Raw genomic sequence first — 15,173 nt, forward strand, 5'->3', positions numbered from 1 at the left:
GGGCCTGAGTTCAATCCCCAGTTCTGCCCATCTCAGGGTTTTATTTATTAAACCACTCAATGCTTATTTTAAAAAAATAAAGTAGACAATGTATGATTTTATTAATGCAAAAGCATCAATGATAACCGTTTAAACATTAAAATTTTTTGAGCAGCCAAAAAAAAAAAAAATAATGTAACCAACAGATATTTAAAGATGATCCTTTCAACACCAGCATCTTAAATAAAAATGTTTAAGATTCCCAACTTTCTTACCTTTCTTTTTCATTTTCAAAACTGCAAGCAAAATGTGTACAACTAATGGTATTTACAGTTTAAAATAAGAGCAGGTCAGACAAAGATCACCAAGTTCACCATGAGTCTTTCACCACCCAATTAGCCTTGAAATTCCACAGTTAAGAAATTCACAACTGGGAGTGCCTGCCTAGCATGTGCAAGGGCCTGGGTGTAACCCTCATCCCCCTGCAGCCCCAGCTCAGAAATAAAATGAAGGTGGAAAAAGCGAAAAGATTCTGATATTGGGAAATTAATAAGCTACATGATGAACAAAACATATTTAGGTTCAGTTCTACTTGAAAACAGTCATTAGTAGCCTCAGGTTCTCCATCAGTGGGTTCAAATAACTGCATGCTGAATATGTAAGGAAATAGGGACAGTATCTACACGTATCTTCCCTGTCATCCTTCCCCAAACAACAGTCAACATGGCGCCAACACTGCAGCAGCACTCTAAGTACGTACACACAAAGCACACTGGAGTGTGCACAGGTCACAAACACCATATTGCTATTATTTATATGATGGACTTGAGCTCCTTGGGGTTTGGCGTTTGTGGGACCAATCCCTACAGCTTCTGAGGGACAACTATGCTAGAAAATAAATCCTGTTCAAACCAAAAAGCAACAAAGTGCTTTCAACAACTCAAATTATTAAAAGCAAATTCCCAAAGTACTCGTTGCATTGCTGAGGGGAACCTATGATAAAAGGATTTCTAGTTGAAACTAAAAATGCATGTCCTAAAGATTTTAATATTTCAAAGCAAATGTTAACAAATGAGTTGAGAGTCCATATGGTGGTTCACACCTATAATCCCAGCACTAGGGAGGCAGAAAACAGGAGGATCACTAAGAGTCCAAGCTGCATAGTGAGACCTTGCACACACACACAAAAAAAAAAACCAAAAAAAGTTGACTGAAAAAACAAAAAGAAAATCCTTGTACCTTTGAAGAGTCAGCAGTTATAAATTCTGCATTAAAAAGATATTCATTATCACGACGATTTTTCATGTCCTCATATCGCTGCTGACACTGCTTGACAGAAATATCAGCAATATCTAAAAGTGGGAGAAATTTGTCAGTGACTGTCAACAGCAAAGGTGGGAAGGATGTCAGTGTCTGTCAACATGCAAGGACAAAAATCTAGACAGGGATCTCAACAGATACACTTGGCATGAAATCAGGGTTCAAAAGGTTTTATTTCCCTTAAAACAAAAGTGTTAGACCAGGAAGATAACTCTGAGGTATACACACTTGCCTGGCAAGCACAAGGTCCTGAATTCAATCCCCAATACCACAAAAATAAATAAATAAATAAAATAAAGCTAGATAAACAAATGTGTTTGTTCCAATGCAAATACCTATTATTTTTTTAATATATGAACTAAAAGCTTTCCTAGTAGGTACTGGTACCAGAAAAGTTCTAACATGATTATTATTATTATTGTTTTTTTAGGAAAGGGTTTTACAGGGTGTTCAAGGTCTCACTACTAGATCAGACTCCTAGTGATCCACCTGTTTACAGCCTCCCAAGAGCTGAGATTACAGGCGTGTGCCACCTCACCCAGTCTCAACTGCTGTCTCAGTGCGCCCTGGGGGCAGGGCAGCATGGCAAGCCCGGAGATTAAACCCTGGGCCCCTGTACCTGCTTGCAGGCGCTTTAATCCACTGAACTATTTGGCCAGCCCTTCTAGCATGATTATTAAATGTCTATTCAAGGTTAAAAGCAGGAAGATCTGATCTCAGTTGAATGACAAAACAAACTCTGGACCTAAGTTCACTTTTGGAAACACCCAGTTTCCACAATTACAATACATAGTGTTTTGCCCTTTGCCCTGCTTTGAGATTTACACTGCGATGCAAAAGCAATGGTGGGGGTCACACAGCCCCTCACCACGGCACCAACACTCATGGGGAGAGTTACTGTCACCTAGGAAGAGTTAACAAAGCAGAACCTCATGAAATGTTGGCTTGCCAGGTGGGTGCTTATGCTGCTGAGCTATCTTCCCCAGCCCTGAAATGTTGGCTTGAAAACATGTCTTGCAATGTGATGAAATGGGAAGTAGCAAAAAATCCTTCTGCTATGTAATGAGGTGTGACATCACCTTAGGGAGTAGAATCAGTGCAACTATTCTGAGGTCTGAGCTGGACTGGCCACTCTTCAGTCATTTTGACTTGAAGGAACAGCAAACTATCGTTATTCAGTCTTGAGTACCTGATATATATATATTGTTGTTGAAAATGAACACTGTTGTTTCAAGAAAAACAATGAATAGTACTCACTACCAAAGATAAAATACGACTTTCAAGGGAAATTTCCAAGAGTAACTTACAACTGATAATCTACTGGTCTATTATTCCACACTCTAAAAGGACTAACAAAAATGTAAAGTAAGTACCAATATTCTCATTAAATTTCATTTTAATGAGTTAAAACATTATCTCTAAAATTCTCAGTTTAAATTTCACAGGGTAAGTAACAACTATACAATACGATCACGTGTTCCAGTCTTCAATATCTTTTAATCATATTCAGGACTCATCATACCAAAAGATTTAAAAAATGCTGACTGAGGTGGTGGGGGTGCAACCCCGTAATCTCAGTACTCAGGATGCTGAGTGAGGAAAGGAGACTGCCATGAGTTCAAGGCCAGGCTGGAATATACAGCAAGAAACCATCTCAATCTCCACCTCCCCAAAAAAGCAGAAATGCTGATGGAGACATTAGGACAGTACTGTGGAAGTGACTGCTGTTCTTCCTCTTATTCATCACAACAGAAAGAACAGGACACCTGCAGGGCCTTCTGCAGTGTTCAGGTGATTGACTCTTATTCATTTATCTAGTGTCCATTAAACGTTATAGCTTCCAGATCTTTTTAAGATTATTGCCGCGCTCTATTATCGTAGGTGAAAAAAAATACTGATTTTCTCTGTTTTTTCTGTATTTTAGGGAAGGGTCTACAGGGTATTCAGGGTTTCACTACTAGATCGAACTCGGACTCATAGTGATTCTCCTGTTTACAGCTTCCCAAGTGCTGGGATCACACATGTGTCCCACCACGCCCAGTCTCAATAGCTCTCAGCAGGTGCATGCCCCGGGGGCGGGGATGGCATGGCAGGGCCAGGAACCCCAGGCCCTGTGCCTGCTTGCAGGTGCTTTAATCTGCTGAGCTATTTGGCCGGCCCTAATTTTCTAATATCATTATCATTCCTCCTCTATTTATTCACTGATTTTTCAAGAGAAAAATTTCCTTTTTTACATCTTTGGTTACCTTAAAAAACTATGTTAGGTAAGAAAATGTTTTATTCTCCCATGAGTTTCTTTCAGCAACTTTCAAGAGTGAAAAATGAGGTCTTTTCCTTTATTTAATGCTCTGTCACTATTGTTTTTGATTCTGAATTCCTGTGTCAGCCAATGGAAAACTTCACAAGTTTGTCCTTTAGACATGTTTCCTACTATTTTTTATAGCTTCTTGCCTTTCTCCGGAAGGGTAAATTATCCCAACCTTATTAACTGTATTAGAAAGTCATTAGGAAAGTCCTGTAACTAATTTTTTAAAACACCTACCTCATGCACAGCCCCCATATGACTTGCCACAAGATATTACAACATCATGATAGTAAGGAAACTCTTCTTTCTTATTCACCTAATTGATCACAAGTTATTCTTTCCAATACTGCTATTTATCTTACCAGTACAAACTAGCTTGCTAATTCTTCCTTTCCTCCACTTCAATAAATCTCCACCTTTTCCACATCCCAAGTCCAAAACAGTGATGTCATGGGTTTTCTTCTGTCGTATCTTTTCTAAAAATTCCCCTAAAAGAGAAAAATCAGTCATTAACAATTTCCTATTGCTCATTTTCAGTAAAGCACAAGCAGCTACCTTTAATAACCTTCTAATCTCTGACACAGGACAAATTATTTATTTTGAAACTTGCTATTTCAAAAAACTATAGAATTAAGTTAAATTCATCATGTATCATTAGCATGGTTTCACGAGTTTGAACCACGTGGTGGTCTGTACCACGTGGTGGTGCACGTATGACTGTACTACTTCTTCCACCAGTGGTACAGGCCATCCAATAGGGCAGTCACGTATGGATCACCATTCACTGAAGCAGCCAGGCAGCAAGTCATACAAACTACGATCCCATCATGAATGTATGAAAGATGGAAAAGTACATATAAAAAGAGCACATTATAAATTTAAGACAGCTTTTTGCAGGTTACTTCCAGAATGTAAGTCATCAAATAGAAGGCATTCCAAATTCTAATTAACATAGAGACTTGACATTTCTGGTAAGAGAAAAGCCAAAAAGCAATTCATTGTTTTTATAACGTCCTCTTTCCATAACTAGATACTTAACTTCTTATATATCAAAGTAAACTGAAGCAGTTTTGGAATGATAACAGTGTTTGATTAATTAGGCTTACCCCTGCCCTCCCCACAAATATACACATATATCCACAGCTATTTTTTAGTTTCACCATCATCAGAATTCTTAAAACATCCCAATATACCATATCACATTAATACTCTACAGACAAAAATCACAGGTGCTCAGGTAGCAAGAGCCACATAGTTCAACTATAAGTTAGAGGCTTAATATTCTAAGACAAAAGAAAATTCAAGGGCCGGCCAAATAGCTTAGCGGATGAAAGGGCCTGCAAGCAGGTGCAGGGACCAAGAGTTCAATCCCTGGGACTGCTGTGCCAGCCCCACCACCAGGGCTCACTGAGACTGCATTGAGGCACTGAGATTGGGCGTGGTGGCACACGCCTATAATCCCAGCTCTTTGGAGGCTGTAAACAGGCAGATCACTATGAGTCCGGATCTAGTAGTGAGACTCTCAACACCCTGTAGACTCTTCCCTAAAAAATAAAAGATAATTCAGCAATTCTAAAACTATAAAATAATGAATCCCAGATCTACACTCCCTGATTATATCACTCTTAAGTTTAATAGTAGTTCATATGTGTAAATTTTGATAGTTAAAGTACTCTGCACAAAATCTGCCTTCAATGTCAGTTAAGATCTGAAAGTAACTGTAACATAAGTTCCATATTTAACTTTCTGTTAAAAATCTTAGCATTAGCTCTGGCAATGGAGCAATAGCAGCTCTGCATAGCCCCTTGAGGCTCCCATGTGTCTCTGCCCGCAGCTTCTGCACATGCCTCCGCGCTGCCAAGATGCCCAAGAGGAAGGTCAGCGCCAAGGTGTGGCAAAGGAGGAACCCAAGAGGAGATTAGTGAGGTTGCTAGCTAAACCAGCTCCTGCTAAAGTGGAAACGAAGCCAAAAAAGGCAGTGGGAAAGACAAATCTTCAGACAAAAAAAGTGCAAGAAAAAGGGAAAAGGGGAGCCAAGGGAAAACAGGCTGAAGTGGCTAATCAAGAAACCAAGGAAGATTTACTGCAAAAAATGGAGAAACTAAAAATGAGTGTAGCCTCCGATGAAGCAGAGGAGAAAAGCCAAGTCTGATTCATCACATACCATGTCTTATCAGTGCTCCCTGTCTCCCTTCTTGTCCAATCCAGAGGAATATTTTTATCAATTATATTGTAAATCCAGGTTTTTTAGTAGCTCTAGAAACATTTTTAGAAAGGAGGGAATGCAACCTCATTGAATTTTTTAAGTGTAAATGATTTTTTAGAGGTAAAATCATTCTGTTTATTTTTTGGTACAACCAGGAATAGTGGGATATTGAATTATGGCAGGCTTTGACTGTCTTGGGTGTCAGCCTAGCATTCCATAGGTGGGGGATAGTTTAATATCCTCCAATATAAAGCATTCTACATGGCAATTTGGAATTAGTCATGCATTTAATATGTCTTGAGATATTTTAAATGACTCCTATTCCCACATTATTTTAGAATTGTTCCCTAAGGAAAACTACTTCCTGTTACCCTGTCAGAATCACATGCACTCTATAACATCTTTGGTAGTGGTAGTCTGGTTTGCCTAATTTTGTTAATATTGTATGAAAGATCAAAAAGTTGAGTATGTAGTGAATGTGATACAAAATTGTGAATTGGTGGGACTTTAGTAACACTCTGTCAGCATTTGAAGATACTGGTACTTAATCCCTATACAGAAAATTTGCCTCTAAATTTGAAGCTGGAAAGTCAATGAAACAACCAAAAAACACTATGTGTGTTAAAAATTGTGTACAAAGTGAATCATCTGTACTGATCCTCAACACAACCAATAAAATCTCAAATACAGAAGACAAAAATTAAAATCTTAACAGTATAACTAAAGCACTGAAAAATACTTATAAAACATTTCTACAAGGTACAATTAACAAGGGAAAAAATCACCACAAACTGTTATTTTCCAAGAAAATGACATCATATTCACAAGACGTCCTCAGTTATTAGCACCAAGATGAAGGAAAATGAAGGACAATGGATGTGCTGAGGAAAGGAAAAGGCACAGGGAGCATGGCATGGAACACACTGGTGGCATTAGGACCAGAAAAACATGCAGCAGCAAAGCACTCACTGAGTTATGGAACAGCTGAAGGAGGACACAATATCACAAGATGAAGAGAATTCTGCCAAATGTCATCTTGAAAACTACCAATTTTCCTAATTACAAAAATAACATGTTAAATGGACTCAAAAACTCTCAATTTAAAAATACAGAAATAAGTAATATATCATGAAAAATCAAATGATAATTCATCCGCTTTAACCGAGAATAGTAATGAAAGCAAAGCAGGGCAGAAAAGAAATTTGGGCTAGATGTAAAGAGAATGTTAAAAACAGAGGTTAAAACTCCATAATACTCATATTAACCTTAAAAAAAAAAAAAAAGTAGCCATTTATTCTAGGTAACAGCTGGCAGAGCCTGACAGATCATATATTTTAACTTGAATGTCAAAAAACAAAAGTGAGGGCTGGGGAGATAGCTCGGCAGCATAAGTGCCTGCCTGACAAACATAAGGACCGAGTTCAATCTCCAGTACCACATGCCTGCTGGCACAAGAACCAGTCTTGCTGGTGCATGCCTATATCCCAGCCCTACAGAGGCTGAGACAGGAGGATTACTACAAGTCTGAACTGCACAATGAGAACCGTATCAAAAAACTAATTTTTTTAAAAAACTGTGTTTGAATTTAGTTCTTATTTCTTTCCCTCTTTTTTTTTTTTTTTTTTTGGTGTGGAACCAGGAATTGAACTCAGGCCCTTGCACTTGCCAGGGAAGCGCTTATTCCACTGAGCCATCTCCCCGGCCCCAAAAGAGTTCCAGGGTCTTTTTTTTTTTTTTTTTTTTTTTTGGGGGAACTGGGGATTGAACTCAGGTCCTTCCACTTGCCAGGTAAACGCTTCTCCTACTGAGCCATCTCCCAAGACCCTAGCTCTTATTTCTAATACTTCCTAAAATATACAACTTTTCTTTGAAAATTACTAAATTGTCATCAAAACTAGTACTCAAAGTTGGCACTTTATTGTTTCTAGTGCATATAAACACATTTAGTTAATGCACTAGCTATAGAAACCAATAATTATATCCTAAGTCATATTTTCTCCATTCACTTTTCTTTTAAAGTGGGTGTCCACAGATGCTTACTCCAAAAAGTTGAATGTCTTCATCAATCTAGAAAGTAGACACTACTTCTCTCCCAATAAACCAATGAGAATAAGCTCAATGGACCATCAATGCTAAAACACTAAAGGCCCAAACATAAAATCACGACAGTGATTTTAAATCGTACTAAATCAAATCTGCTCATTCAATCCAACAAAATGCCACTGTGCCAAAACTAGCAGAGTAAAATAATTATTTAATAGCACTCTATAACCTTAATTCTAACTCTAAAGAAGCACACCAGCTTGAAAGCCTCACTAACATCAACTGTACACTCAATAACATTCTATATAGTCAACCGAAGTAGTACACAGCATAATTTTAGCTGGTTTTATAAAATGAAGGCTTAATCATCAAATGAGTAAGAATTAACAGATAAAATGGCTTGATACATGGTTAAAACTGAGGAGGAAAAATAAATGAATAAATGAAATCAGAGGCTAGGGACATAGAGCAGTTGCATGTTGCTTGTCTACCATTGACAAGGCCCTGTGTGTGACCCTCAGCTCTATACACACAGGCAACTAATTAAATAAATTTTGAAACTCCAAACTAAAAGGTAAAAACTAATCATACCAATAAGCACACTTTTAATCCAATTATTGAAGTTTCTTAGGTAAAAAATACGACTTTGACTACGCTTCTCCAAACCAACTTCTTGAAGCTCATTATAATGGGCAGCCACTGCAGAGCTGTGTCCTTCTTCCAGTTTCTGAAACTAAGAGAATAAAATTAAGGATCAGAACATGGTACAAGAAAAAAATAAAGCCCAGAGAACATAATCTACAAAGGCATAACACACTATTTAAGTCAACTGAGCACTTCCTACAGAGATCCCACAAACTATTGCCAAGCCAAAGATGTTTTCTAGTATTCCCCATGAAAAAGTCTAGATTTTAAATTTATTTCATTTTTTTGTTTTTTGTGTTACTGGGGATCGCACTCAGGACCTTGTACTTGCCAGGGAGGTGCTTATGCCACTGAGCTATCACCCTTACTAAATTTAAAATTTATATTTTAAACCTTTCATCAGTATAATTTTAGTCTTACTGTCTTAATAAACTACTACCCTCCCAGAGTTCTAATCTATTCAGTTTAATAAATCACAATCAGTAAAGGGACTTTTTGCAAGGGAAGAAAACAGAAGACAACAATATGCAATGTATTAATTATTGCAACTGTGTTAGTAATCGGCTCAATGCTGTTTCTCAATAAAATTATTTGAAAAAAAAATAAAGAAAATGGTAACAAGAAAAAAAATGTCATAGCACTGTCCTGCTACAATTCTGTATATGGTGAGATTTCTAAATTTCTGTGTAAAAATATGTACTTGTGTTTTCCTATTCTTTAATTTTTTTTTTATTTTTTTTCTTCATATTCTGTAGGGACTTAAAGTTGAACATATCAATACTTGATGGAAAATACCTGTTCCATGTTATGTCTAAGATGTTTGATATTAAGACAGATAGTGAGATTAAGCTCAACTGCCTTTGTTGTAGGGTAATAATAATAAGCTTCTCTTCTAGAGGGTTAACAACTTAAGTTTGCAGACCAAAAATTAGAGAAAAAAGAAGGGCTGCAAGGACAGCCAACATTTTGGCACTAGACTTTCAAGGTCAGTGAGGACTCAGGACATAGAAGAACCTGTACTGTAACATCATGTAACTCAGTTGTGTTCCAATTTTCTGATCAAGGAGATTATGGGACCACAGAGGAAAGTGACTGATGATGTAGAGTGTGCCTAAGGAGAGTCACATGGAGAGAAAACATTCTCTCAGGCTTTCACAGAGAGCACACTAGTCAAGCAATGGCCGTGACTCATCCACATGGCTGACACTGACAAAGGATCTACAAACTGCGGTACAGGGTTTCAGGATAAATCCTGAGGGGATTTGATTGACCTTGACAGATACAAAAGTTACATTTCTTGTTATATAGGTCTTGCTTTATCTTGGTCTTAACCATCCACACAAAAGTATAAAAACAAGATATAAAAAGTAAAGCCGTATTAATATGCTGAGCTGAAAAAGCTCAAGTCAACAACTTCTGCCATTGCCAGTCCTACGGGTAACCCACTACTATTTTGAACTACTGGACTACATTGGAATATTTTGCTGAATTCACACACCTACAATATCTAAATGACAATGGAATACCCTTCTCTGACAAAACTAAACCAAAAAAGGGAGATACAAATGAACGACCACTTTGTATCTGTATACTCAAAATAGTTAGGATAGATATACAGCTACTTTCTCTTAATTCAATGAATAGAAAGATTTGTTCTAATAGTGTTTGTGGACAGGATATTACGTCTGCATCTTGTACAATAAATAACCACTATGACAATAACATGCAATGTATTAATTATTGAAACTGTCCTACTAATCAGTTTTAAAACTGTCTCATTGCTGTTTCTCAAAAATTTATTTAAAAAAAAGAAGGGGCAGGGGAGATGGTTCAGTGGAATAAGCACTTTTCTGGCAAGCACAAGGACCTGAGTTCAATCCCCGGTTCTGCCAAAAATAAATAAAGAAAGAAAAATAAAGAAAAAGTGGATACTGGATATATACATATAATCTGTATTATTCTCTACAAATGTATGCAATTCTACAATTAAAATCTACAATGTCCTATTTTAAAGACTAAAAAAAAACAACTAAAAAAACAAATGAAGGACCATTTTGTATCAGTATATTCAAAGTAGAGATATACAGCTACTTTCTCTTAATTCAATGAATAGAAAGATTTGTACTAAGAGTGTCTGTGGAGAGGATATCATGTCTGCATCTTGTACTATGAATAACCACTAAGACAACAATATGCAATGCATTAATTACTGAATCTGCCTTACTAATCGGTTTTGAAACTGTCTCACTGTTATTTGTCTCTCAACAAAATTAAAAAAAAAAAAAATGAAAACAAGTATGTTGTTATTACAAAACTGCTATGAGGATTAAATAAAACACACACACACACACACACACACACACACACGCACACATTGTGATGCATGCTTGTAATCCCGGCTACTTCAAAGGCAGAAGCACAGGGTTAAAAATTTAAGGTCAACTTAGGAAAAGACCCTCTGATAAAGATGAAACAGCTGAATATGTAGTTCAGCACTCACTGAGTTCATATTTCAAAAGAAAATAAATTAAATAAACACACACACACACACACACACACACACGTCTCTATATGGATTAGAATTTAGTACTCTGCTCCATGCCAGTGACTATTATAAATTTAATCCCAACAATTTTCAATCTTCATTATGCAGAACTCTAGGTATGCTACAAAAGTCCATGGTAGGTAAAGGACCTCATAACGCTCTCATTTCCCTTTTCAACCCCTTTATCTATTTCACAGTTCAAGATTTTACCTGAAACAAAACCTGCCAGAAACTTTAAAACTGCCTTTAAAATACAAGCTCCCCTTTGCTATGAGGACAATGACAAAAGCCTGGCCTATATGCCACTTCCCCCTTCAGAGCCGAAGGCAAAATTTTACTCATTCTTCAAAGTAGTCCTTCACACCAATTCCAGATTTTGCCTCAGAATCATTTCTACTGCAGTAGTGATTTGCTAGCCTTGTTTCGTAATTCCCCTGCTAAATATCAGACTTTGGCATCCACTTAACTAAAACTGTGAAAATAAACTAGTAAGGTAGCAACAATCATCATTTAATTCAACTATTAACGGAATACAAATCTGGGTATGATTTTGAAATTTATCAGTTGAAGTGATAATTGTAATTATTTCAGAAAAATACAGAGATAAGCACAGTTTAAAAAGGAAATGGGTAAAACATTTGCACTTCATATTCTTACTTCAAAAAAAGGTACAAAACTGGTTTTCAAGTTTCTGGTCAAAGAACACTTACGAAATAAAATGATTGTCTCACTAGTACAAGTTTTACCTTACTAAGAATTAAAACCTAAGAGTTAAAAGGCTGCTGAGAGGCCGGCCAATTAGCTCAGTGAATTAAAGCACTGGCAAGCAGGCACAGGGGCTGGGGTTTGATCCCGGGGCCTGCCGGCCCTACCCCCAGGGCGCACTGAGAGGGCAACTGGGCGGGGTGGCGTGCATCTGTAATCCCAGCTCTTGGGAGGCTGTAAACAGGAGCACCACTAACGAGTCCAATCTAGTAGTGAGACCCTGAACACGCTATAGACCCTTTCCTAAAAATAAAATTAAGTAAATATACTCCAGGGCCAGGGAGATAACTCAGTGGAATAAGCGCTTCCCTGGCAAGCGCAAGGGCCTGAGTTCAATTCCCAGTTCCTTTAAAAAAAAAAAAAAAAAAAAAAAAAAAAGCCTACTGCGGCTTAAGGTCATATCTATTAAAAACAGAACATTCTTCTCAAGATTATGCAAAAATCTAGTAATTCCACAGCCCTTCCATACAACTAGCTGATATAGTCTATTACAAATAAAACATATTCACCGTACTTTCTGCTTTTCAGGAACATCATTCAGTTCTAGTGTTCTATTTTTCAGAGCGCTATCTCCAGTAGAAGGAACACCATCAGTTTCCGTTTTTCTTTTCTTTGAATAGCTGTCAGCATCACCTGAACCTTTTTCCTCTGATACAATTTCAACACCAAGATTTCTCTTAGATGGAGTATCTTCTCCACAACTGGAACTTTCTTCTACAAGACCATCCTCAAACTTTTTCCTCTTTCTTGATATATCCACTTCCTCACAGACAGGAGTCTTTTCAGATAGTCCAGTCCCAGAAGCAGCTGAGGGGTCGTCAACACTGAGTGAAGACTTTGTTTCACAATCTGACACTTTCACCTCTTCAAAAGACGGCTTTTCATATTCCTCTGATTTTGTAGAATTTTCCATTTTTGGTTATTTGAATCAATGTTAGCACTTCATAAACCAACACTGGAATAGCAGAAATGTTTATATATTACTTGTAAACACTAATGCAAAGATTTTAAAGCAAATTTAACTAAAAATTATATAATTTCAGTGATCAACTAGTTTTTAAAAAATTTCACTGTAAACAGTGTATGTGTCAATTTCTCAATATTTAGTAATGCTAACTATAACTTCCTAACACTTTCATAATCTTACTCATAGAAGACACTAGGAGGGATTAAAATTGATGAATGAAGTAGAAATACACAAATACAGGTTGAGCATCCCTAATTCTAAAATCCAAAATTCTTTGCAGTACCCAATAGATGTACACATTCCATGAGTAAGTGAAGGTGCTTACTCAAGAATTTAAACAAAAACTTTACTTTTTTTTTTTTTGTATTTTGGGGATCTGCAGGGTGTTCAGGATCTCACTACTAAATCGGACTCCAAGTGATCTGCCTGTGGCCGGCTCAGTGCACCCTGGGGGCAGGGCCGGCACAGTAGTCCCCTTGCAGGGGCTTTAATCCACTGAGCTATTTGGCCGGCCCTCAGAAACTTTACTTTTTCCCAATTTATGTGTACTAATTTTTTGCACAGACACAAAATTATTAGGACAAAACAGTAAATTCTCTGTACTAAAATATTTAATAAAGGAAACAGGTATTTCTTTTGCTTTAAAAGACTTAATTGAATCAAAAAATGAAAAAGAAGAAACAGGGCACGGTGGTACATGCCTGTAATCCCAGCACTGGGGAGGCTGAGACTGGAGAATCACTACAAGTCTAAGCTGTGTAATGAGAACCTGTACCAAATACATAAATAATTTGTTTTAAAGATTCAAAAAAAAAAAAGAGGAGCAAAGAAAACCTACAGCAAATACTTTTGAAATCTGTACTACATAATGGGTATTCCAATTAAGTAAAAAGTGAGGGCACTAAAAACGGCTTTGGTCAAGTTCTAAGACTCAGCCTTTCGATGACCACTAAACCTCTCTCTAATACGTTCTTAGGCCTATGTGTAAAATCAAAGGGAGAGAGAAGGAACTGAACTACCTACTGCACAGGAATCATTAGGGCCTATCTATTAAGTCATTTAGTGAAGTGTCCAACCTCATACTACAGAAAAGGTCAATGTGAATTATGTCTTCAAAAGGCTTACAGCTATTAAAATGTTAGGCTGTATTATTCAAGGTCAAGGGCAGAAGGAAAAGCAAAGCATTCACAAAAAAAATCTGTGAACTTCAGTAAATTCAGATTAAACTCAGGGGCTGGTGAGATAGTGGACTAAGCGCCTGCTTAGGCAAGCGCAGGGGCCAGGGTTCCATCCCCAGTACCGCATGCCAAGCCGACCCTGCTGCGTTGTGGCACACGCCTGTAACCCCAGCTCTTGGGGAGGCTGAAAACTGGAGGATCACTACAAGTCCAAGCTGCACAGTGAGACTCTGTACCAAAAATTAAGAACTAAAAGCTATCACATTTTCAAAGCTTTTTTGCATAAAGTCAAATTGCTTAAGGGTTAAAAACAATCCACAAAATAAATGAGAACATTTGAAGAGATATTCGTGCTCACTAACCATCGCTGGAGGTAACAAAATAGTAAGAGGAGGGGAAAAAATGAATCAGGGAAAAAAAAAAAAAAAACCTATGTAATTTTCAGAATCTATTAGGAAAACTGGCCACGGAATTATCAAATACCTATTTTTCTTCCTTTGTCATTTAGCTCCTAAAAGGAAAAACATTTATTTTACATTGAAATAAAGTATAACATATTATCTTTAACTGTTTTTATCTTACGATTTCAATATGTAACTTTACAAAAACATAAGCTACGGTCAGACTAAATCACAAAGTAGTCCAGTCAACTGCAGCGATGGACAAGAATGTTTAAAACTGAACGTACAACAGCTCACTGAGAGAGCACATGCCTGCGTTGAGTAAGGCCCAGGCTTGGACCTCCAGCATCGGAAAAACAAACAAAAATGAGTAAGTAAAATACTCCAAACGGGAGGACCGCCTTCGAAGATCCTCCAGGAGGGAGCCAGGGCTGAGCTGGCTGCCGTCCAGACGGACTCACGCTACCGGCCACATGGACGCTGAGGCCGGCTTCCAGGCCCTCCTCCGGAGCCAGCCAGGCTCCGCGCTCACGCTCCCTCGCCTGGCTACCCTCAAGCCCACGTCTCGCAGGCGGGCCGACTGTGGCCCGGCTCAGACTTCGAGGCGCCGCTCCAACCTTCCACGGACCCACACCTAGCCACCACGGAGCAGCACCCGACGGGCACGCTCCCCAACGTTCCCGAGCAAAACCTCCCCAACTCACCAACTAGGCCGCCACAACTGTTTGGGGAACGCCAGCCCGCAACCAGCGCGTCTCGTGGCGTCACTTCCGGGACACGCTCACGTGGGGGGGGCTGCAGCGGTGTGGACGTCACATC

The 15,173-nt window shown here is 38.2% G+C and overlaps 1 protein-coding gene across 1 annotated transcript in view; it reads right to left on the reverse strand.

The window, feature by feature from the left end:
* Rnmt (RNA guanine-7 methyltransferase) overlaps positions 1-15,118 on the reverse strand; it is a 30,257-nt gene extending 15,139 nt beyond the window's left edge. The window contains exons 1-5 of the mRNA XM_023707505.1: positions 15,059-15,118; positions 12,323-12,763; positions 8,445-8,586; positions 3,967-4,092; positions 1,219-1,331 (exon numbers count right to left, since the gene is read on the reverse strand). Coding sequence (XP_023563273.1) covers positions 1,219-1,331; positions 3,967-4,092; positions 8,445-8,586; positions 12,323-12,721 — 780 coding nt within the window. The 5' untranslated portion in view covers positions 12,722-12,763; positions 15,059-15,118. The remainder of the gene's footprint in view (positions 1-1,218; positions 1,332-3,966; positions 4,093-8,444; positions 8,587-12,322; positions 12,764-15,058) is intronic.
* Between the last annotated feature and the right edge of the window lie 55 nt (positions 15,119-15,173).

This window comes from Octodon degus, unplaced genomic scaffold (genome assembly GCF_000260255.1).
Source record: "Octodon degus isolate 3935 unplaced genomic scaffold, OctDeg1.0 scaffold00295, whole genome shotgun sequence".
NCBI lineage: Eukaryota > Metazoa > Chordata > Mammalia > Rodentia > Octodontidae > Octodon > Octodon degus.